The sequence below is a fragment of the Juglans regia genome, chromosome 16 (genome assembly GCF_001411555.2).
Source record: "Juglans regia cultivar Chandler chromosome 16, Walnut 2.0, whole genome shotgun sequence".
NCBI classification, from domain to species: Eukaryota; Viridiplantae; Streptophyta; class Magnoliopsida; order Fagales; family Juglandaceae; genus Juglans; species Juglans regia.
Window position 1 is genome coordinate 22043427 of NC_049916.1, and position 25619 is coordinate 22069045.

Sequence of the window (25619 nt, forward strand, 5' to 3'; positions counted from 1 at the left end):
CGTGTACATGAAAAATTAATGATCAAGTCGTTGACGACATTTTCTTTCGTTGATCTGTATTTTCACCGCTCCATACCATCCAAAATTGAACGTGTTTTGAATGTTGTTAAAGTGATCCAAACAACCCAATTATTAGTCATGTAATATATATTACATTAACTTGACAAAAATGGCTATTTGACTTGACTAACCTCATTTAGGTAATTGACTACCTAGGTGGAGCCAAATCCAACTACCGCCTGTCTACCCCAACCCCAACAACTTGGGATTTTCCAAAAGCCTCCATCCTAATTTTCAAAGCCGGAGAGGCACTCAAACGAACGAGGGATCGATCAGAATCTTGTCTGAAATCAAAACATGAGTATATAACTAGCTGTATCAAAGTCTTCTTCACCAAAGGGTTGCAGTGCTTGAAAATGCAAAATATCATCAACAAAAAGACCTGTCCTTTGAAGTGACCGATACCGAATGGTAAGAATTCAATCCCATTTGAAAATGGCTGATGATTTCTCTCCATTTACCTACCACATTAAATATGCATTATTTTGCCTCATGGCCGGATGGGTTCAAATATTGTCTCTTATAGTATTAATTAGAAGTTTGGAGAACATACAAAACTTGAGGGTTGCCACTGACGAAGTACCTATATATTCACCTTGACAACAACAATGAGGTTCAAAACGAGCTTTGACGGGATAATAAACAATTTAATTTTTTCAAATTTTAAAATAAAATTGATATTAAAAAATATTATAATAATAATATTTTATTTAACTCTTAACTTTTATAAGCCTTACGTTTATAGAAACTATCTTGATGATCACGTCTTCTCACACAACTTCGCTACCAATAAAAGCTAATCGGCTGTTATTGATTACTGTGGACATAGATCCTAAGTAGTGCATGAATAAGTCTGAAAAAATAAAATGATTCATCTACAAATTTCTTATAACTCTATTACAATTCTATATTAAATAAAAATATTAATTTTATAAAATTAAAATTTATTATTAGAGAAATTCTATAGGCAACGGCCTGCGTCCCCGCCACGGCCTCGCGGTTGATGTGGAATTATTTAAAAAAAATAACAAAAACCGAATAAATCAAAGACAATTCTTGAAGTCCTTTGTCTTTGACTCATCGAAACCCCCATCCCCATAAACACAGAAGCCATTGTCTCCCCCCCGCTCCATCGTCTTCTCCCCATCGTCTCTGAATCACAGTGGACCTCTCACTGCGATCGCAGACCTCTCTCTCACCCACGATGATGACTGTGACTCAAAGATCTAGAATGTGTGACGACGACGACCGCAACAACTGGAATCCTTCACCCACGACAGTGACCACAAATGGAATGCTTCACTTCCACTCTCTGGTTTCGCTCTCGCACGAACACAGAAGCCACAGACCAAAAAGACAGCTTGGGAGAAGATGAAGCTCGGGAGAAGACGAAGTTTGGGCCAAGACGAGGCGAAGATAGCTCAGGAGAAGACAGCTTGAGCTTTGACAGCTAAGGCAAAGACAAAGCTTACCCATTTTATTTTTCTCTACTTTTATTTTCTTTTTGTCTATTTTTTTTAAAAATAATTTCACGTCAATCACAAGGCCGTAGAGGGGATGCAAGCCGGTTGCCTATAGAATTTCTCTTTAATGAAATGACATGTTATAGCCTAATTGTGAAATAGATGCATCGTTACCTAATCGGAAACGTCAGTCACATTATTTTTAGAATAATGATAGGGTTACTACTCAATTACTACCTATTTACTACTCTTTTTGTATTTTATTTTTTTTTAATTTTTTAATTTTACTTAATGATTAAGAAAGTATGTATTAGTAAATATATATTTTTTTAATTTTTTCTTAGTGATTAAGGATGTTAAAAAAATACTTAAAAGAAAATAATAAAAAAATAAAAAAACTTAAAATGTCTTTTAGTAATAGATAGGTAGTAATACAATAGTAAGCCTATCATTACCCTTATTTTTAGGATTTTAAAAGTAAGCAATTGAAAATTAGAAATTTATTTACCGTTTTTCACGACAATTCACAGTCGCTTGCCAGAGTAAGGGTTTTTGTTGAAAAGACAATAAAGTAGTTAGAGTCCTTCTTTGGAACGTTTTCGTTCTCAAGCTTTTAATGGCAACAAATAATATGCAGACACGTCACCAATCCACATACAAATCACATGAACTGCATAACAGGATAGTAAAATCAAATCTACAGAAATCGCGTACCCACACTGGCGAACCTCTCCGTCTCCACGCCGGTGCACCTCTCCTGCTCTAAATCACATTAATTTATCTAAAGAATATCCATCACCAACTCTTAAAAGCTAGCGAGTCATCATTTTTCTCCTCTCTCTCTCTCTCTCTCTCTCTCTCTCTCTCTCTCTCCCTTCCCCTGAAATCTCATTATGCGACCGAAATCATGGATCATAATGGGAACAATCTATGCAACTCTTTTGCAAGTATTCTTGGCACTGAACTTAGTTGCAGGAGATGATAAAGTCATCAACTTGCCAGGGCAGCCACATGTTAGTTTCCAGCAGTATGCAGGATACATGACCATTGATGAAAAAGCAGCAGAGAGCTCTCTTTCACTACTTTGTTGAAGTAGAAACAGAGTCGGCTTCCAAGCCTCTAATTCTTTAGTTAAACAGAGGGTAAACACAACTACAGATCCTGGGAGAGAGAGGACAAAGAAATAGGAGGAGGGAGGTAGGGGACGGGAGGGGTGGCTCGAGGGGAGGGAGTGAGTCGTTTCTTGAGAGAGAGAGGAGGAAGGGAGGGAGAGATGGGGCTTCACGGGAGTGAAAAAACAATTTGTCCCTCTGCAGTGCGGTCACACGTTTGATAATATGAGGTGTCTACGTGACACATTTTAATTGGATGCCGTTATTTAAGAGAAATTGGTTAACCGACCGGAAGTTATTCTCAAGTAGTTAAAAGATTTAGAGCATTAGAGCATTAGCATTGGCTTCATTACAAATCTAATTAAATGTGAAATTTGATGAATTTTATTAAAATTGGACTGCATTAGATTAGTCAAATAAATAAATGTGAAACTTTGAATTACAGTAAATCTATAGGTTTTAGCATGACGGCCACAATTCAAACCCTTAATTTGCTGATTGATTGGTCCTCTGTTCAAGGGAAATGAAATGGTTAGTCAAAACTTAGAAGACCGGTAGGAAACTCCTCTCTCGCCTACTGTGAGTAGAGGTTTTTTCTCGCCACTTGCGAGTAGTTTTTTTCGTCCCTCTTTCTTCTCACGCTTTTATTATTGATTTTGTTTACGATCGGAGGGGTTCATGGCGGAGGATTTGGAAGGTTTGTATGGACGGTTGTCTTTGACGGAATCCGAGGAAGAGGTGGTCTTCATCGATGAAGAGGTTGTTCGTGATACTGTTCGTCGGGGTGAAAAGTGTTTGATAATTCAATTGCTGACTCTGAAACACTATAATAAGGAAGCGTTGAAACAGATGCTGCGAAGAATTTGGCGCCCTGTGAAGATGATGCGCATTCAAAACCTAGATTCAAATTTCCTGATTGCAGAGTTCGATGATGTTAAGGATAAGGAGAGAGTGGTCAGGGATGGTCCGTGGACGTTTGATAAACAGTTGGTTTTAGTAAAAGATTTTGAGGGTGATCAACAAACGCAAATGCTGCATCTCACTGAGGCATCCTTTTGGGTACGCGTTCACGATCTGCCTTTGATGGCCCGCAATGAGACTGTGGGAAAATTGATCGGTACTGCGCTGGGTATTATAGAGGAAATTGATCTCCTGGCAGGGGAACTTGCATGGGGGGAATATCTGCGGATTAGGGTTCGTATGGACATTACAAAACCTCTGCTAAGGGGAAAGAAGTTGTGTGTTGGTACTCGTGTGCCTTATTGGGTAAGATTCTCCTATGAGCGTTTACCTGATTTTTGCTACGTGTGTGGGCGACTTGGTCATGGCCAGCAAGATTGCGATCAACGGGGAAGTTTTGACCTGCTTCAGGGTCCTCTTCCTTATGGTCCATGGCTGCGAGGACTGGGTCGTGGAGGTAAAATCACTGAGGGTTCAGGGCGTTCTCCTCCTTCTGCGGCGGAGGGGGTGATGGACCCTGGGTCCCGCCACACATGCACGGTTGAGGAGGTAGTTACAGAAGCGACAATGTTGAGATCTTCGGGTGCTGATTTTGTGGAACGTCCCATCCCAGCAATTTCGGAAGACATTTCGGCTGAGCGTAGTATCCGGGAGTCAGTTGCGGTTAATGGTGTGAAGGGATTGAGGTTCCCGGGTGGCGTGACGAGTGGGGTACCGTTGGAGGGGTTAAATGATAATACTGTGGGCTGGGTTCGGGAAGGTATTTCCGAGGTGAATGTGGGCCTTCTCCCACATAAAAATCATAGTGTTGTTTCATTGGGCTGTGGGAGTTTTGATGGTAAGATTATGGGCTCTGATACGCTGGACTTTCAGGGAGAGATGGGGCTTTCTGAATCATCCGTTGGGGATCAAGGAAAGTGGAAGCGTAAGACCCAGGTTTTGGTTCGGTCAGGGCACGCGGGGGTCCATTTCGGTGAAAGAAAGAAATGCGAAGCGAAAGGCATCCTTATCAATTTCTCCGGAGACTGCGATTTTAGATGGGAAGAGGCAGAAGGGTGGGGTTTTCTTGCTGGATGGTGGAGACCAGCTCCATGAAGTTCGCATTGACTTATCGGCAGAGGCTGGAGTCCAGCCCTGCCGAAAGCCATGAAACTTCTGTGTTGGAATTCCCGTGGGCTTGGGAACCCTCAGGGAATTCGAGTTTTACGTGATCTGATCACGAATGAAGATCCCAGTTTGGTCTTTCTTCAGGAGACTAAGCTTAAGGCACGAGCTATGGAAAATTGTAAGTTTCGTTTGCACTTAACTCATTGTTTTACGGTTGATTGCGTGGGTAGGAGTGGTGGATTGTCCTTATTGTGGAAAGGGGATCTGCGCGTTAGGGTTCAATCTTTTTCACTGCATCACATTGATGCTTTGATTCAAGATGGGGATGGGCCTGAGTGGAGATTTACGGGAGTTTATGGCAATCCTGAGGTGGTAAACAGATATCTGACTTGGAATTTACTTAGAAGGCTAAATTCTGGGGTGGATGGTCCTTGGCTTGTAGGGGGTGATTTCAATGAATTATTGCATTTTAATGAAAAGAGGGGGGGTAGACCCCGATCAGAGAACCAAATGGAGGCATTTAGGAATGTTATTTTCGACTGTTCTTTGCGTGACTTGGGGTTTAGAGGTCCAAAATATACATGGTGTAATGGTAGAGCGGGTTCTCGAGCTATTTCTGAGCGTTTGGACAGGTTCTTAGGGAACAATCAATTTTGTGCTTTGTTTCCTCAATTTGTGGTTAGGCATGGTATGGCAGCTTATTCAGACCACCTTCCTGTGTGGTTTGATTCTGAAGAGTTAGAGAAAAGAAATAAGGCTCCTAAACTGTTTCGGTTTGAAGCTATGTGGGTGGGTGTGGAACAATGCTCTCAGATTATTAATCGAGTGTGGCATACTGATGGAAATGGGGGGCGTATGGAGGATGTGTTGAGGTCCATGAAGAAGTGTGGGGAGCAGCTTTCGGAGTGGAATAAAAAGTCGTTTGGGAATGTTTCCAGAAAGTTGAATATGGCAAAGCATTATTTGAAGCAGATTCAAGATAGAGATTCGTTACATCCTGATAGTGTGGTTGTGACTAAAGCTCGAAGAGAAGTTCAGGTATGGCTTGAGAGGGAGGAAGTTATGTGGAAGCAAAGGTCTCGGATCCAGTGGCTCCAAGAAGGTGATCAGAATACAAGGTTTTTTCATTCTCAAGCAAACGGCAGACGGAAAAGGAATGTTATCAAAGGCTTGAAGGATGCACTGGGTGTTGTAAATGAAGGTCATATGCGGGATAGACTAATTGTGGATTTCTTTACTGATCTCTTCACTTCTAATCCCCAGAGACATCAAGAGGAAGTTTTGGCAAGTGTGCAGCAAAAGGTGACACCTGCGATGAATGCAGAACTGCTGAAGCCTTACCATGCAGATGAAGTAAAAGCAGCCCTTCAGCAGATGCATCCTACTAAAGCCCCGGGACCTGATGGTATGTCCCCCCTTTTTTTCCAAAAATATTGGTCTATTGTGGGTAACTCTATGACAACTGCTGTGTTGCATACTCTGAATACTGGACACTTTCCTAGAGATCTTAATCACACTTTTATCAGCCTTATACCAAAGAAAAAAACTTGTGAGTTAGTTTCTGATTTTCGCCCAATCAGCCTTTGTAATGTGGTTTATAAGTTGGTCTCTAAGGTTATTGTCAATAGGCTCAATGTTCATCTTCCTGAGGTTATATCAGATTCTCAATGCGCTTTTGTCAAGGGTCGGTTGATTACCGACAATGTGTTAGTTGCTTATGAGATGGTTAATTATCTAAGGCATAAGAGGCATGGAAAAAAGGGGTATATGTCTCTTAAATTGGATATGAGCAAGGCCTACGACCGGGTGGAGTGGAGTTTTTTAGAAAAAATAATGCTCAAAATGGGGTTTGCTTATGGTTTTGTGCAGCTGGTTATGAAATGTGTGACAACGGTGATTTTTTCTGTTTTGATTAATGGAGAGCCTCATGGCCCTATTTTGCCTACTAGAGGGCTTAGGCAAGGGGATTCTCTTTCCCCTTACCTATTCCTCTTATGTACTGAGGGCCTCACTGCGTTGTTAATAGATGCTGAGAGGAATAATTTAGTCTGGGGATTAAAGGTTTGTCGAGGGGCTCCTGTTGTTAGCCATTTGTTGTTTGCGGATGATAGTATAATTTTCTGCAAAGCGGATGTGCAAACTACTAGGAATCTTCAGGGGGTGCTTGAGAAATATGAGGCAGCATCAGGTCAAAAAGTGAATAAAGAAAAAACTGTTGTGGTTTTTTCAAAGAATGTGGATGCCGGAAAGCAGCGAGAGTTGTTGAGTTTGTGGGGTGTTAGGACTTTTCAGCAATATGACAAGTATCTTGGGCTGCCAAATTTGGTTGGGAGGTCAAAATCTCTTGCTTTTGTTGATATCAAGAGGAGGGTGTGGAACAAATTGCAAAGTTGGAAGGAGAAATTACTATCACAGGGAGGCAGAGAAATTCTTATTAAGGCTGTAGCTTTATCGATCCCTTCTTATGCTATGTCATGCTTTCAATTACCTTTGAGTTTATGTAGGGAATTGGAAGGTATGATGTCTCGGTTTTGGTGGGGACAGAGGGGTCATGAACAGAAAATGCATTGGTTAAGTTGGAGGCATTTATGTGAGTCAAAATTCAGAGGGGGGATGGGTTTTAAAAGTTTACACAATTTTAATATGGCTCTATTAGCTAAACAAGGTTGGCGCCTTTTACAAAATGAGGGTTCTTTACTGCACAGGCTTTATAAAGCTAAATATTTCCCTAATAGTACTTTCTTTGAAGCTAAGTTGGGTGTAAATCCTTCTTACGCTTGGAAGGGGATTTGTGTAGCAAAGACATGGTTATCCGAGGGCTGTAGATGGAGGGTTGGGTCTGGAGAATCTGTGTTTATTTGGAAGGATTCTTGGGTTCCAGGCTATAAATTATTAAGAAGGTGTATTGAGACTGAGGGGCTTCCTGCTTCCCAAGAGGAGGCAACTGTGGATAGGCTTATTTGTCCAGAAACAAGGAGTTGGAAATTTGATACTGTGAGAGCTCTCTTTGATCCAATGGTTGCTGAAGAAATTTTGAAGATTAGATTGCCTTTTGTACCTTGTAGTGATAAATGGATATGGACTGAGGAAGTAAGTGGCTGTTTTACTGTGAAAAGTGCTTATAGGCTTTTTCAGATGTTGAGGGGACGGGAGATGGCTGAATCTTCTAGTTGGGTGCAAGATCGACTCATGTGGAAGAAAATTTGGAAGATGAATGTACCTCGGAAGATTAAAACTTTTGCATGGCGAGCTTGTAGGAATATTTTGCCAACACTCCAAAATCTGAGGACTCGGAAAGTTGATGTGGAAGGCGGTTGCTGTTTCTGTGGAGAGAGGGATGAAGATGTTCTTCATGCTTTGTTGTTCTGTCCTCAGTTAAGGGAGATGTGGAGGCAGCTTGGTCCAATTGGTTTCAAGTTTCAACATGGTAAAAGCTTGTTGGATAATGTCAAAGGAGTGATAAGTTCTGGTAGTGGATCAGATTTTACAATCATGATTGTCATCTGTTGGGGTATGTGGTTTCGACGAAATAAAATGCAGATGGAAAGAGAGTTGATCACTCCTTTTGCAGCAGCAAATATGGCTCTTTCTTTGTACAAGTCTTTCTCAGCTTTCAAGGGTTTTAATGTAACGGAAGGAAAGAACCATTTCAGATGGTGTCCACCTTCTTCTGATTTTCTGAAGCTTAATGTTGATGGGGCGGTTTTTCTAGGGGATACAAAGGCTGGGATTGGAATGGTTTTACGTGATAGTACGGGAAAGGTGGTGATGGCAACTTTTGTTGCTGAATCTGCAGTGCTTGAGCCATCTACTATCGAATTACTTGCTGTGTTCAGAGGCCTGCAAATGTGTCTTCCTTTAGGCGTCCCAAAATTAATTGTGGAGTCCGATTGTTTGGTGATTGTGCAAGAATTGAAAGCTGTTCAGGAGTCCTTTTCTTTTAATGGAAATTTAAGTAGAGAGGTTAAAAGTCTAATGGGTCTATTCCAAGAAGTGAGTGTTGAGCATGTTTATAGGGAAGGCAATGGTGTGGCTCATTGTTTAGCTAGGCATGCTTGGAATGTGTTGAATGTTCATATGTGGTGGGGTGTTATCCCCGAATTTGCTGAACAGGCCTTGTGGTTTGATCATGCTGCTTTGTAAGGTTGTTCTAAGATAGTGGAATGAAATTATTTCTGTTTATAAAAAAAAAAAAAAAAAAAAAAAATCTATAGGTTTCTTCAAATTTGAAGGTCTACGGTCTACTATTCATTCATCAAATTTATTTTTTATTTATTTTTAATCTCTAAAGATCTTTTTTATTCACGTTTAATCTCCAACCATGTTGTAATAATAATGTAAGAATCAAATTAAATTATTAATCAACATATGATTAGTGTAATTATAAAATATGAAAAAAAAATAAAAGTATTTTTATTAAAAAAATAATATTATATTATTATTTTGATGAATTCAATGGTTAATTCAATGTGGAGTTATGGCTAGGAAAGTTTTAGATTTATAGAAATCATGTACTTTTTATCAAACTTTGGATTGGCTATCCTATTCTTTAAATTTTGACTAATATGTAACTTTTTCACCTTTAGATAATCATTCAAAACTTAAAGTCGACATCAGATCACATTCTCTATAATGATAAATTATTATTATTTTTTATTATTTATATTTTTTTATTAATTTTTATTTTATTTTCATAATCTTTAATAACCTCCAACAAATCATATTCATTTTTATTTTCATAATCTAACAATCTATAATATAATAATCTCATATGTATATAGATGGTAAAATCTCATATGAATAAAAATCTCATATTTATAATATAATAATTTTAAAAAATACTTTTAGACTTGTTATAGTTCTTTTCTTATTTGAAAAGAAGAATAGATTTACCGTAACTTATAGTTTGGATGAAAACAATTTAACTAATTCAATGTGGAGCAAATATGGATAATGTTTGCTAAATTTGAAGATGAAAATATATTTAATTAATCCAATATCAATGTTCTTACGTTATTATAAACTATTTAAAAATATATAATTTTATTTATTTATCTTCATATTTTATTAAATAAAAAATAAAAAAATAAAAATAAAAAATAAAATTATATATTTTTTAAGTAGCTTACAAAATATGAGACTTCTGACCTCTCTTAACATTATCTTTTCCATGTTCCTTGGGGCTCCTGGACATTTCATTCAGACCTCCGAACTAGAAGCCAAGGGTGCCCGTATCATTCGGGAAGACGAAAAAAAGAAAAAGGAAAATTCTGAGTTAAATACAGAATAAAAACACAGCCGAGAAGGGCCACCTCCACAATTTTCGATCGAGAAGAGGAGCAGAGATGGCGAGCAGGACTGCGTTACGTTTCGTCTTATTGGCAGAGCCCTGGCAACCCGTTTGTCTCAATCAGACCTTCGTTCGAGCTTCATTGAGGACCGGCGGATCTTTCTGTTCTACGCCCAGGTTGAGCGGCAAATCCCGGGACCCCAAGGCCCGAGGTTTTCACGCGGCCAAACGAACTCAACTCGATTGCTCCCACAACGAAAGCCCGTCTTCCTCTCAGGACGACCAGGGCCCGCCTCAAGAAGCTGTTCTCAAAGCTATTTCGGGTTCGACTCCGAACAATCTTTGTCTCTTTCTCTCTCCCTCTTTTTTCAATTAAAATTATTTTAGAGTCTTGTTAGTTTTTATTGGTATTGGTCCTATTGGATGCAGAGGTCTCTAAGACGGAAGGGAGAGTTGGACAAACCACAAATGTGGTGATTGGTGGCACCGTAGCAGACGATTCAACCAATGAATGGCTCGCTTTGGATCAGAAGGTATGGTACGAAGGAACCCAGCTCAAGCGGTTCGCTTATATGCTCTCTCTTACCATTCAAAGATAACATATGCAACAAATATATCCCTATTTTTTCGTTATTGGGTTATATTTCTGGAGTGAACGAGTTTGATGCACATAGACTTTGCACGTTCTTTTATGGAAATTGTAAATTTGTACGATTTTTTTTTCTTTTTCAGCTTAGGTTTTTTTATTTTTTATTTTTAAAATTGAACCAGTTTGGTCCTAAATCAATTGCATTCGTTGTTCACATGTGTGTTCGTGGTCGTGGTCGAGGTCGATTGTGTTTACAATGTGGTAATCATTATGAAATTAATGGTGCGTCCTACTTTTGATAGGTGAACTCATACCCAACAGTAAGAGGGTTCACGGCGATTGGAACTGGTGGTGATGATTTTGTGCAAGCCATGGTTGTCGCTGTTGAATCTGTTATTCAACAACCAATCCCCGAGGTAGTTATCCATTGTTTTTGTCGTGAATTAAATTATTGATATAGTATTCAGAAGTTGATTTATTGTAGCATGAACTATAGTTAGCTGTAGACAAGAGAGTGTAGTAGTGAATACTGATCAAGTTTGAATGTGTTACAGACTTGTTTCAAGGTTTATGTTGTAGGTGGTATTGTTTTGATACATTGTGTTCGCATTGTATAATTTGTAGTTTATTATACATGATATGAGGGGTAGTGGGAAAAAAATGCTAATGGGATGTCTTCTGAGTGAATTTAAATGATGATGAGTTGGAGAAAAGCAAAGTAACGTTTTGGCATACTTGCTAGTTGGGATTGGTTGATGCTTTCTATCAACAGTCTAGTAAGCCTGAGAAGACCACATCTATTATGTCTCTGCAACTCATAAGGAGATAGTTGATGCCAAAATAGTCTTTTGGTCCAAAGGCTGTATACCCATGATTGCAATGATGTCAAATTCAAGAAGCATAAGCTCTAATGATCCATCAAACAGTAGAAACAACTAGACAGCACATTTGGACTAGAAATGTGCAATGCATACAAGGACTAGTTGTGATGGCAGCTTAGGAGAAGAGAAGAAAGCTACCGTTGCCTAAGAAGCTACTTTCTCCTACCTCCCATCTATATCTATAGGCGGCAATGGTAAAAGCTGGTGGGCATGGTTACTCTATCGACTGCCAGAACTAACACACTGTGTTCTATCTTGGTGCGTCATTCTTAATTTGTAAGTTCTTTAGAATTGTAAATCATAATAGAATCACCTTTCAGCAATGGCAGGAATATTTTGTAGTGCAATTTTCCTGTATCTTGCTCTTGATACAAATAAAGCAAATCCAGGGTTTTCTTGAGTGGCCTTTGGTCTGGAGCTGGATGATAGATTGGTTTTGGCAAGGTATAACTAAGCTCACCATCTCATTTTTCCTAGGTCAAAACAAGTTGATAGGATTCCCTTTTTTCACTGATGTCCCATGGCAGTAAAGGTTGCTAACTAGCAGGATCGACCATGCCATAAGTAGAGAGACCATTGAGCCTTCTGTGAACTAGAATCTCCTACTGAATATAGCTGTAACTTATGAAAATAAGGGAGTATCAATCAATTTGATATATGGCTGTACGAGAAAATTCTGTCATGGCTCTAAAGCTGCCAGACAGACAAATATTGTTCCTGTTGGAGGCTCTTAAAGGGGGATGTGGAAGACTAAGAAGAGCATGGATTACATTGGAAAAGATCTATTACCTATTCTATTGTCAGGATTGGGTTTGCCATGCCACGGCAAGTTGTTCTGCTAACCTTGTAAGTTATGCTGCCACAAGTTCTCTTTAACCCTCACTGAGTTTGTTTCATGGTCATCTGCTTAATCACGCTTTTCTATTATAGCTTAATTTATGGGCAATACACACCTTAGCAATTATCTAAGTTGCAAGTCGAACGATTGATTGTGGGACTGGCCTGTTTAGGAAACACCTTTAACCTAAAAGTTTATCGGTGCAATGCCCAATGATCTTTTTGTTATTCCCAAAGTTTGCATCAATTTAGTTAAGTAATTGATTTCCATATTTTGTCTTGTTCTGTGAAAATATTGTGTCGGCTACAAAATTATATAGATATTCCTGAAGTATAATGCTGTTGTGTTTTTGACAGCTGAACTTTTATAAAGAACTACTTAGATTAAGTAAATATAACGGTATAAATACTATCTAATCAACATCATATTTTCATGTTTTGCACAGGGTCGTGTCAGGCAGAAAGTGTCATCGAGAGGCAAATATGTATCTGTGAACATTGGACCCATTCAAGTCATTTCTAGTGAGCAGGTCTCTCTCTCCGTCTCTCTTTCTCTCAAACGCGCAATCAGATATCAATGAAATTTCTTCTTTCTCTAGAAGAAAGAGATATATTGATTACTTTTGAAATCCACATTAGGCAGACAAATATTGATTAACAATATGATTTACAACCTGCTCGGCATTTGTTAACATGAAATTGGTGTACTCCAGGTCCAAGCCGTATACAATGCCATGAGGAGAGATGAACGTATGAAGTACTTTTTGTAGCATGAATTTTGTGTAGATTGGTCGATCATCTATAGCTCTACGATTGCCCCTTACCATCAACTTCACTTTCTTTTGTTCTCATTCCATGTTAGCCCGGTATGTTCTAACCCATGACATCTCTGTAGGCAACAGCTGGTGGGTAAAAAATTAATCTAGTGCATATGTTCAAGATTTCTTTGTAATTTTGATCTTCCATATTAGAAAGATATCATGTGTTTCAAGCTCGGGAAAGAGTTTGTTGCTCTCTGCTTATAGGCGTAAGAAGCTCTAGGTGCGCGAAGATTGGCAAGAGTTGTTTGGGTGGCTTTGGAGGAGAATGAGATATTAGATCTGTTTAATTCTTTTTCTGCTCATTCCATTTGAACAAAACCCCAAATATGTAATTATGTGTAGTCATTGTTGCTGGTCTAAATTTTGACACTTCTTAGCCTCAACAGAGCAATAAAACAATGTCATGTCTTGCCTTTACACTAGAGGTTTGTGGAAAATGAGAGGATTATGTTCGATTGTATTGTCCATAGATTCAGTGATGAGAGACCAAAGAAAATATAGGAATGGGTCCAGGACAAATCATCGGATGGATTAAGGACCACTGGATGATAAGTATATGTAGGCAATAAAAATACTTGTACGTGGAGGTCGTTTCGTTTGTATGTTAAAAATACAATCTTTGTATAGCAATTGGCCTTGGTGGTACTTTTGCTCTCTCCAACGGGAAAATCTTAATTCAAACCTGTAGACTCTGAAAGATAGAAAAAAAATATGGAACGTAATTATCAACTACAAAGTAATTTTGTGGAAAGAAAAATTTTTATTATTGGCTACTATTCACCACTCTATATTTCACTTCTTATGAAAAATACTTCGACATTCGTAAAATATCCTCAGAAAAAGTTATAGTTGTGGAGCATGGGAATGGATAGTGACTGATTCATAATATTTATTTTTCGTTTTTAACTAGGCATATTTAACAAGAAATATGTGATGGTTATTTAAAAAAATAAAATTACAAAAAAATAAAATAGTTATTTAAATCAGAAATTGAAGTTTTTTTTTTTTTTTAAAAGTAAGGTTGCGTTTGGATGTTGAATTGAGCTCAGTTGAGTTGAGTTCTTTATAAATAGTAGTGAGTTGAGTAATGAAGAGAGAGTTATATGGGATCTATCTAAACTGAGTTTAAAGTGTATTTGAATGTTAAGATGAGTTTAGTAATTTTTATGATAAATTAAAAAATGTTATGGGTCCCACACATAAAAATATTTTAAGTTGAAAAAAGTTACGGGTCTCACGTATAAAAATGTTTTAAGTTAAAAAATGTTATGGGTTCCACGTGTAAGAAAGTTTTGAGTTGGATGAGTTTAATAATTTAAAAATTAGGTGTTTAAATATTAGATTTAGGTTGAAATTAAATTAAACTCAGTTGAACAAGCTGAGTTTGGGAACCAAATACAGCCTAATACTACAAACTGAACTCTTATCTTATTCTCATTCTACCACATAAAATAATAAATATGATACTTTTATCACTTATAAATCATCCTTTATTTCTTTAAAAGATAGATTCAAAAGTCGATGAACAATATCATTTTATTATAGTGAGATGAAACTGGAATAAGGGTGTAGTTAGTAGAATTCTCCTTTTTCGAAAGTAGGGAGACTCCTTGCCCAATGCCACTTTGGTTAGGCCACGGGCAGGCAAGAGCGCCATTCGTAGTGCTAGGCTACCCATTCTGGACTATCTTGGTCATCACAAGTGGCCCACCACATGAGGCCCACTCCAGACAACCACGACCAGGTCACTACTGACTCAGATTGTCGGTGGTCAGATTTTTTTTTTTTTTTTTTTTTTTAACATTGGGAGAGGGGGTCGAATCATGGTATTTTAAAGATGAAAAATGCTACTCTTACTATTCATTTCTACTGTTTTATTCTACCGCTGTGATTTTTTATTATTTTTTTTTTACTTAGTGATTAAATAAGTATTTTTTAATAATATTATGATTTTTTTATTTTTTTTAAATATTTAAAAGTATTAAAAATATATATATAAAAAAAAAAATTTTGACCTAGCGGTAGCTCCCAGCGGGAGCTGGAAGCGGTGGACGTAGCAGCTCTCTTTAAAGATAAGGGCGTTGTGCCATCAGGCCACAGGCCGTCGGCTTTCAGTGGTCAGATTTTAGTAACCCAGATGAGACAAGGGCCAGGCACTGTCAGATGACATTTTGTCTGGGAGATGATTTTTTAAAGATTAATAATTCGTGAAATGCGTAAATATTATAAAATTATTTTAAAAATTAATAAAATTTATTATTAAAAAATTAATTTTTTTTTATATTGATCTTATATTTATTTATTTTTTTCAAAATAATTATACGACGCTTACACACTTACGACTGTAAATATCATTTTTTTTTCAAAAAACTTTGAAAAAACATTTATAAAAAACATTGATTAATTTTAATAAATCTTGTTAAGATAATCTATAAATAAATGTTATAATGAAATCTTACACTATACATTTCCACTTAATGAAACCTTAAAATATACATATCCACTTAATTAATATGTAATTTGTCATTTTTATTTTTTTATTTTTAAACACATATATTTAAGATTTAAGATAGAATAATAAAAATGATAAATCACATTTTATTAAGTAGAAGTATATGATGCAAGGCTTTTATGTAGAATTTCTCTAATCTATATGGTCTGCTTTTTAGATACAACAATCCCTATCTATATTTTGATTTTAAGTTTTTTATTCATTATAGTATAGTGTTAAAATAGATGTAAATAATTAAATCTAATTTTTTTTTCCATCCTTTTGAATTTTTGAGACCATTGGTCCAAACGCGAAAGGAAATTTTTCTCAAATCCGCATCTCCATTAACATCTTCAAAAGTGTTGGTGTAGCATTTCATATCACATGCCATCTAAAAAGCAGGATGGCCGGTGGCCCTTAGAGAACTGTTGGCACCGACATATCTGATGGCCCTTAGAGAACTATTTTCAATTTTTATTAATTCAGTTTTATGTTTTTCTCTTATTTTATATATTTTTTCCTTTACATTTTTATTTTTTATTTTTTTTATGACCGATGGCATGTCATGTCAATATTTTAACGATAGATTAACAAAATGTTAATTTTGTTAATGAAATATCAAATTTTATCAAAATTAAAACTGTAAGGAATAAAAAATAAAATTAAGATATCAAAACCAATCAGTTTAAAAGATGAATAACTCTATCCATAGGCTTATGCAATATATACCATCCACATGATATAATTTAATTTAGAAGATAAATTTTAAAATTTAAATCTTACCAATCAAATTATGTTATGTAGATGATGTGTGGTGTAAATGCCTATAAATATGTAATAGACCCAGGGAAATGTAATAGGAAATAGAGTAGAAATTGAGAGAAACTGATAGAAAATCTCGAATTACGTCAAACGTGGGAATACATCTCACTTCGAGGGGAGCAATCCTCCATAGAACAGGGAAAATAACTTCGGAATATCCTGCTTACCCCCACAACAAACCCCTGTCATTCCATATAACAAACCCTAACACCTCTCCACTCACAGCAGCTAGGAAATTAGAAAAATAAAACAAACATAATATTAGATCCTATCCATAACAAAGATAAAGGATAAAGGCCAACTAACGGCCTAGCTGACTTCTAGCCCAATGGCCTGACCTCCAACTTGTAGCTACCACTACTAAGCTTTATTAGAACCCACATGCTTCAAGGCCCACGACCCCTTCATCACTTCATCACTTCACTTCACCGAACCACTTCACTTCCCTTGCACTCTTCTCTGGCACAAACAATTTACTAACAGCAAACCTTAGCCTCCTTACTACGTCGTGTAACATTATCCCTCCTTTCACAACACCTTGTCCTTAAGGTGAGGAAAATCCTTACGCATCTGGTAGTATGGTTCCCACGAAGCCTTTTCGGCGTGTTGGCCTTGCCAACGTACAAGGATTTCGACAAAAGGTATGTTATTTCTCTTCCTCATGCGACGGGCAAGGACCTCCTCGGGCTCTGGCTTGAGGATGCCCCGAGTGTTCACGGGTGGCAGCATTGGCATTGGGGTGATGTCTTGCCCTAGCCTATGTTTGAGCTTAGAAACATGGAACACGTCATGGATCTGGGCTGTGTCCGATAACTTCAAGCAATACGCCACCTTGCCAAGCCTCTGCACTACCTGGTACGACCCAAAGAAGTGGCGGGAAAGCTTCAAATTTTGATAGTTGTGTACAGAGGACTACCTATATGGCTAAAGCCGCAAGTATACCCAATCACCCATATATTTATCTTCTGATTTGAGTAGTGCTTCATAAGATTCTGTGCATTGGTGATGTTTCTCTTGAGTAAGGTCCAGAGATGATCTCTGTCTCTTTGTGTTAAGTCGACTTCCTCCAACCTTGAGGTTCCAGCCATGTAATTTAGTAGTTTGGGAGGTTTAGATCCATATAACTCCTCAAAGTGGGATACTTTAGTAGAATCATGTAGGTTAGAGTTGTAACACCACTCAACTAACTCCACCCACTTTGACCAATCCTTAGGCCTATCATTGGTGAAACTCCTCGAGTAGTTCTCCAACCACTTTTGACAGCCTCAGTTTTTCCATCTGTTTATGGATGGTGAACTGTGCTAAAGGTCAACTGGACATCCTATAGTGAAAACAGCTCATTCCAGAACTTACTGGTGAAACCTGTCCCAGACAATAGAACCTAGCATCCCATGTAATTTGAATATATGTTTTAGAAATAACTGAGCTACTACTATTGCAGTGTAGGGATGAGCCGGCACAAAGTATGCATATTTGGTGAATTTGTCCACCGTGACCCACAAAGTGTTAAAGCCCCCAGAGCTTGGTAGCCCCTCCACAAAATCCATGGACAAATATCTATAGTTATATTTGTCCATGGTTTTGTGGTATAAGCAGAGATTGCAACAACCCACTAGGTAGTGTATTATTCACCTTCACCATTTGACAAATCTCACACCTTCTAAGGAACTCCTTTACATATAATTTTAACCAGGCCAATAAAAATCCCTTCTTAACATGTGGACAATTTTGTCAAAGCCCAAGTGTTGCCCCATAGGGTTGCTATGCACCAAAGTCAATAGCCTTTTTATAAGGGCCTAGTCAGTAGGGACCTACACTCTTCCCTTATAAAAATAGAGTCCATTTTTCAGTGTATAAGGGGCAGGCAAATCACCCCTTGGATGTTTCTCCAATAGTTCTTTGAATTTAGTATCCGAGAGGTAGGAAGCTTTAATGTCTTCAATCAAATCAAAGTTGGGCAGTGAGAGCATAGCCACCCTAACTTCCTCTTCCTCTTGCCTAGATAATGCATCAGGTACTAGGTTCTCCCTTTCTTTATTGTACTCAACAATAAAGTTGAATCTCATCAACTTTGACACCTATTTTTGTTGTATAGGGGTTCCAATTCTCTGTCCAGTAAAAAGTTGAGGCTTTAGTGGTCAGTTTTGACCACAAAAGACTGCCTAAGCAAATAAGGACGCCACTACTGCACTGTATAAACCAGTGGGTACAACTCCTTTTCATAGGTTGAGAGCATTAGTGCCCTCCCCTTCAAGGCATTACTCTAGAATGCCAAAGGCCTGCCTCCTTGCATTAACACAGCACCAGTAGCATCCTCGAATGCATCACACTCGATGGTAAAGGAAAGCTAAAAGTTGGGCAGAGCCAAAACTGGAGGTTAAGTAATGAGTGATTTCAACTTCTCAAATGTTGCTAGTGCTTCTTCATTTTAATGAAATTATCCTTTTTAAACAACTTAGTGAACCCTGCAATGATGCCCCTATAATTCTTGATAAATCTTATATAGCATCCAGTTAGCCTCAAAAACCCCTTCAAAGCCTTAAGAGACTTGGATTTGGGCCATTGTAACATAGCCCCTAGCTTTTCTTCACAGCAAAATCTGCATTTACTTAATTTAGCAAATAGTTGATTCTTCCTCAAGGTGTCAAAAGTAGCAAATGAATTAATGCTCTTCTACATCCTTATTGTAATCAAAATATCATAAAAAAACTAAGATAAATTTTCTGAAATAGAGTTTAAAAAATGTTCATCAAACTTTGAAATATAGAGAGTGTGTTAGTTAAGCCAAACGACATAATTAAAAACTCGTAGTGGCCCTCATGAGTACTGAATGTAGTCTTTGGGACATCATCTGGCTCCACACGTATATGATGGTAGCTGACCTCAAATCAAGTTTAGAAAAAATCTTAGCCCCAAATAGTTCATCCATTACCTCCTCCAAATGCTCTTCTACATCCTTGTTGTAATCAGAATGTCATAAAAAAACTAAGATAAATTTTTTGAGATAGAGTTTAAAAAATGTTCATCAAACTTTGAAATGTGGAGAGTGTGTTAGTTAAGCCAAGTGGCATAATTAAAAACTTGTAGTGGCCTTCATGAGTACTGAATGTAGTCTTTGGGACATCATCTGGCTCCACACGTATATGATGGTAGCTAACCTCAAATCAAGTTTAGAAAAAATCTTAGCCCCAAATAGTTCATCCATTAGCTCCTCCACCACCGGGATAGGACATTTATCCTTAGTGACACCATTAAGAGCCTGGTAGTCAGCACACAGTCTCCAAGTCTAATATGCATTTCTCACAAGAAACACAGGTGAAGAATATGGACTTTAGCTAGGTCTCACAATCCATGAGTCTAACAACACTTTACCATTTTTTCTATTTCATCTTTCTGAAAATAAGGGTAGCGATAAGGTCTTACAGAAATGGGGTTTGTTCCTGGCTTAAGATTAATGGCATGGTCGTGTGATCTTGCAGGTGGTAAGTTGTTTGGTGAGGCAAAGATGTCAGCATACTAGTCTAGCAGCTGCTAAATAGGGGAGACAATGTTTTGGGTTGGTGCACTACTAGACTTCTCAATCAAATGCTTCATGATCCCATTATTTTCCATTTGTTGCATTATACTGACAAAACCTTCTTCGATCCAGTTATTCACACTTAACCCTTCAACTTCTCTGGGTTTTGTTTATGTAAAAACTGCATAGTAAGTTCTTAGAAATTTCACAAAATTGACCCTAAACCTTGCAGTCACTGAACTCCAAGTACCATATCGCATCGTGCTAAAACCAAGACATACATGTCAACATTAACCCCTACAACCTTCCCATCACTGTCCACTTGATCACCATTTGCAACTCTAACCCTTACTTTATCTTCCTCAACTAAGGGTAAGGAGACCTTATCAAGTATAGTAGGATCCACAAAGTTGTGGGTATTGCAGGACTCTATAAGGATAACTACTCGCTAGCTGTCAATCTTTCATTTTACTCTCATTGTCTTAGGGCTTATGGATCATATAATGGCGTTTAACGAAATTTCTTGTGGTTTTTTTTTGCATAAAGCAGTTTCAAGTCCTCCATTTTTTCCATCACTGGATCATTATTCTCCCCACTCCCCTCCATACCATCTTCCACCTCCTCAATCAAATATAGTTTAGCGTTGTGACACATATGGCTAGGATTTCACTTGGAGTTACAATAATAATATAACTCTTTCTCACACCTAGTTTCCGTTTGGATTTGGATAATCTTTTGTACTAGGACAATGGCTTTGCTCTGGTTATTGTTGGGTTCTGTTTGATGTGGGGTTTGGTGGAATTTCAAGGTTGCTGGTTTAGTGGTGTATGAATTCAGGCTACAGTTGGTTAATCTTTGTGTAGGTTTACATGTTCTTCTTAGATTTTGGCTAGGCTGTAGGCAGTAGTTGAATTGTTGGGGCTAAACATACAGATAGGTAGCCTTATATCATCCCATAATCCACTTAAGAAGCAACTTAGTTTGTATTTTTCAGAGAGCCCCCTTAACCTATTTGATAAGACCACAAAACTAGCTTTATAAACCTCCATTGTACTCGTTTGTCTAAGGCGAGTTAGCTGTTCCATTGGTTCGTCATAACTACTAGAATCAAATCTAACAATTAATGATGTAACAAACTCCTTCCAACTTATACAAGCTCTAGACTCATCCAAGTCCTGAACCACACCAGGGATGTCTCTCCTCCATGGGGAAAGATACAAGTCGCACTTTGTGTAGTGGTGGTGTGTTATGAAAGGTAAAAAACTGATTTATCTTATATAGCCACCCAAAGGGCCCTCTCCATGGAAGGTAAGGAAATCCAATCTTACTGCACTTGGTTAAATTTCTTTCATGTATGTCACTACTAATTCCTGTCTTGACATTTGGCTTGATGATGAGTCTTCAAACTAAGGATTATTTTTTCTTTGTAGCTCCAATGTTAAATAAGAGAGTTGGTGCGTGACTGCCTCCACTTGTCTATGCATAGCTTGCATCTCAACTTCAACAGATTTCTCCATTTGTTTCCTCAAGGCCTGCATTTCAAGTTCAACAACTTTGAACTGGGATTCTGTTAACTTATTCAAGGTGTTGAGACCATCCTAAAGCTGATTCATATGGGTGCCTTCTGCCATGAGATTTATAAATCACAAATAACGAATTCTCTAATACCACTTTGTAATAGACCCAAGGAAATGTAATAGAAAATAGAGTAGAACTTGAGAGAAACTGATAGAAAATTTGGAATTACGTCGAGCATGGGAATACAACTCACTTTAATGGGAGCAATCCACTAGAGAACAGGAAAAATAATTGTGAAATATTCTGCTTACCCCCATAACAAACCCCTGCCATTCCATATAACAAATCCTGACACTTCTCTACTCACAACCTCTAGGAAATTAGGAAAATAAAATAAACATAACACTAGGCTGTGTTTGGATTCGCAAGTCATCTCAGCTTATCTCAGCTCATCTCAACTCATCTCACTACTATTCATTACTATTCAGCAACTTTAACTCACAAATCTCATTACTATTCACAACTCATCTCATTACTATTCACAATTTATCTCAACTCATCTCAACTCATCTCAAGTCATCTTCGAATCCAAACGTCTCCAGATCTTATCTGTAACAAAGATAAAGGATAAAGGCCCACTAACGGCCTAGCTAACTTCTCATCCAATAGCCCAACCTATAGCTTGCAGCTATCAGTAAGTTTTATTAGAACTCACACGCTTCAAGGCACACGGCCTCACTTCGTCACTTCACTTCATTAAACCACTTCACTTCACTTGCACTCTTCTTTGACACGAACACTTTACCAAGAGCAAATCCTAGCCTCCTTAATGCGCCATGTAACAAAATAACATTGCTCTTAAAAGATAAACTATATATGAGTTAAGCTAAGTTTTAAAATTATTATACTTAACAGCCCTACATCACATACCTACTTACGTATAAACATAAAAAGAAAAAAAAAAAAAAAACATATGTGCTATGTATGAGTTCTTTTTATAACATTTAATCCTAATTTTATAATAAGACGGAAGTGAATCACAAAGTTTGGACAGGGACAAATCCAACTCTATCGTACTTGGAGAGAGATTCAAATCAACTATGAACTATCTTTCAAAAAAAAAAAAAATCAACTATGAACTACCCTGTACGGCACAGATCGAAAGAATATCTGCAGACTGCAACCACAACTTGGTTTTCATCAAATTAAACAAACAGTAGTCCAACTACTGTACAAACGCCAACAGATAAAACAGTGCAAAGGCGGACCTTGTTATTATGATTTTAGAAACATTAATTTTTATAATTTGTAATCCTTTGTTGTGGACTGGCCAGTACTATTCTAATCTTACATTCTTTTCATTTTTTCAATATATATATACATAAGTATTCTAATCTTACGCTCAATAAAAGCTTAACCCCGTTCTCACCCACCAGCAGTAGAAAATGAGTACCTTTTTATCCAAAAACAAAATTTTGAAAAATAAAATAAAGAGCCAAGAAGTAACTTCATTTTTTAGATAAAGTTTTGAAATATACAAATATCGTACATTTTATTTAAATAATTATCATTTTTTAAATAATTTTTTATATAAATTTTAAATTCATCAATTTTTTAAAAAAATAGTGTAGGAGTGTGTACACTTTTCATATTGGATGGATACGTGGTGCCCCGTTAGCTATCAAGCCAAAAAGAATATCTCATTTTTTTAATTATATAAAAATAAATTTATAAAATAAGATAAAACTGCCTAATTTATTTTTATATAATCACTGCGTGCATGTGTTACTTCTCATTCTTCAAATCTCTTGAAAATTTTTCAAAACGCCTCCACAAACCTCGTGACAATGTCAAAAACAACACACAAGACAGACAAGATAATGAAGAAAAATAGAAAGGCAAAACTCCTTTTAACTTGGAACACAACGCCCAAACGTTTTGTAAAATCTCCAAATTCTAAATTTCTTTTGGAAATAACTGTTGTCTTTCTCCGTCGGTTTCTAGCAACTTAAATGTCTAAACGAGAAAGACAAATAGAAGACGACGACGACGACGGGGACGGGGACGGGGGGACGGGGACCCACGAACAAGATCCTTGGCTCTTTCTAGCAAAATGGAGCACCAGTACTGCCACCATCGCTCACGTTAGACGCAGGCGGAATTTCGAAGTGCCAAAGCCTCCCTACCGCCTTGACCAAGTTCTTCCTGCACAGGAACTCCTCTGCGTACATCTTCTCCACCTTCCGATCAACATCGTGCAGGAACACGTGCGTTGGACCGGATCCTTTCCGGTTCCTCGCCATAACAGCCGCCGAGAAAATCGCGGCCATCCGGCCCGGGGCCTCCGCGAAGTACCCTCGCGGCGCGTCGATCATGATCAGGTCCCACTCCTTCTCGTACACTTCTTCCGGTAGGTTGTCCAGCGCTAACCGGCACCGAGTGTTGCCGCGCAGGAAAGCCTTCGAAGGCGAACACAGCGATTGAGAGCGGTAGGAGGATAGCAGTTCGTCGGCTTGGGAGAGTTGCGTGCGGTACGGGACGGTGTGTGCCCGGAGGTCAGGGGCGTCCTTGAGAACGGTCTGGACCCACTTGGGGTCCTCCTCGAGGAATATCGTCGTGCCGCGTGGGTTGAGCGAGGTCCACATGAGCGAGTCGTGACCGAGTCCGAAGACGAGGAAGTTGCAAGGCGCGCGGGACTTGAGGACATCAAAGGAGACGGTAACCTCACCCAACGACTGCTGTGGAACAATCCTCGAGGTCGCGTAGTGGAGGATGGCTCGGAGCTGGATGTCCGTGGGCGAGTAGCCGGAGACAGCACGGATGCCGGATCCTTCGGTCTGCGAGCACAGCAGGTAATTCTTCCCGGATCCGATGAAGCTGTAGACGAACACCGCGCCGACGATTAGACCGGCCAAAGCCACTGCGATTAACAACGTGTTCTCGGAAAGTGAACGGCCATTCTTCATGTCTTATCGTTTATCTTCTGAATACAAATAATTCTGCAACTCCTATTTTTTAGGTCAGTCTAACGTCTGAAGTCGGAAGTGCGGGACAAGCCTGTAAACGAAAGAGCAGACTGAGAGGGGTATAAGTAACCTGAACAGAACTAAAAATATACTTTTATGTATTTTTTTTTTTAATAGATAGAATATTATTATTTACTAAAGTTTATTTAATTTTGATTATTTGAAATAAAATATTAAATATTATAAAAATAATTGGTTAAAGAGTACTCGTAACGGTTGACACGTTCACATTGTGATAGATAGTTTTGAATTCTGGTACGCTTATCATGATACATCGGCTTGAGTGGCTCTCGTATCTCGAGCACTAATCTATCATTGCTACAGAGCACTGATTTGAGACATTTGAGTCACTCCACAGGGGCATTCATTTCATTTGTTTTACAATATTGTCGTCGAGACATGGTCAGAGATGGAGGCTGCTGGTGAAATGACTAACAAATCCTCTATCCTCTGTTTTACTAGACTAGACAATGAATGACTCTTAAAACGACACTCATGATGATATCTATAAAATTTAGCGGTTGACGGAATAGTTGTCATCTCACTTGCATGATCTACCATATTGATAAAGCTTAAACTAGAGTGGCAGTTCTATTTTTTAAATTTTAATTAATATGTAATTTTTTTATTTTTAATTAATTATTTAAAATTTAAAATTTATATTAGATTAATTAATAAATTATTATACTCTTTATTATAATAATAAAATTTTATTATTTTTTATTATTTATATTTTATTTTCATAATATTTAATAACCTCCAACAATCATATTTATTTTCATTTTTACAATATAATAATTTATAATATAATAATTTCATATGTATATAAATAATAAAATTATATAAATAAAAATTTCATATTTATAATATAATAATTTTAAAAAATATTTTTAAATTTACAATAGTTCTTTTTATATTTAAAAAAGATAATGAATTTACTGTAACATTAATCCAATCATCTAAAATCATGTATATTTGCATTAAAAATATATAAATTTGTCGACTATTTTCAATTAGAACATAATATGAATATTTATTATATTAATAAAAATCCACATTAAAAAAAAAATTAAAATTAGTAGTCTTTACTTTCAAACAAAGCATAAAGCGATAAAGCCATGACCC

The 25619-nt window shown here is 37.5% G+C and overlaps 2 protein-coding genes across 2 annotated transcripts; one reads left to right on the plus strand and one right to left on the minus strand.

Moving 5' to 3' along the window:
• The first annotated feature begins 9841 nt into the window (after positions 1–9841).
• Positions 9842–13539, plus strand: LOC108981488. Its single transcript, XM_018952678.2, has 5 exons — positions 9842–10315; positions 10422–10525; positions 10884–10997; positions 12746–12829; positions 13013–13539. Exons 1-5 carry the CDS (start codon positions 10048–10050, stop codon positions 13067–13069), a joined length of 627 nt encoding a protein of 208 aa, XP_018808223.1. The 5' UTR covers positions 9842–10047; the 3' UTR covers positions 13070–13539.
• A 9683-nt stretch (positions 13540–23222) lies between these two features.
• Positions 23223–24560, minus strand: LOC108981485 (probable methyltransferase At1g27930). The gene has a single exon (XM_018952675.2). The coding sequence runs from the start codon at positions 24432–24434 to the stop codon at positions 23574–23576; it is 861 nt and encodes a 286-aa protein (XP_018808220.1). The 5' UTR covers positions 24435–24560; the 3' UTR covers positions 23223–23573.
• Positions 24561–25619: the final 1059 nt, after the last annotated feature.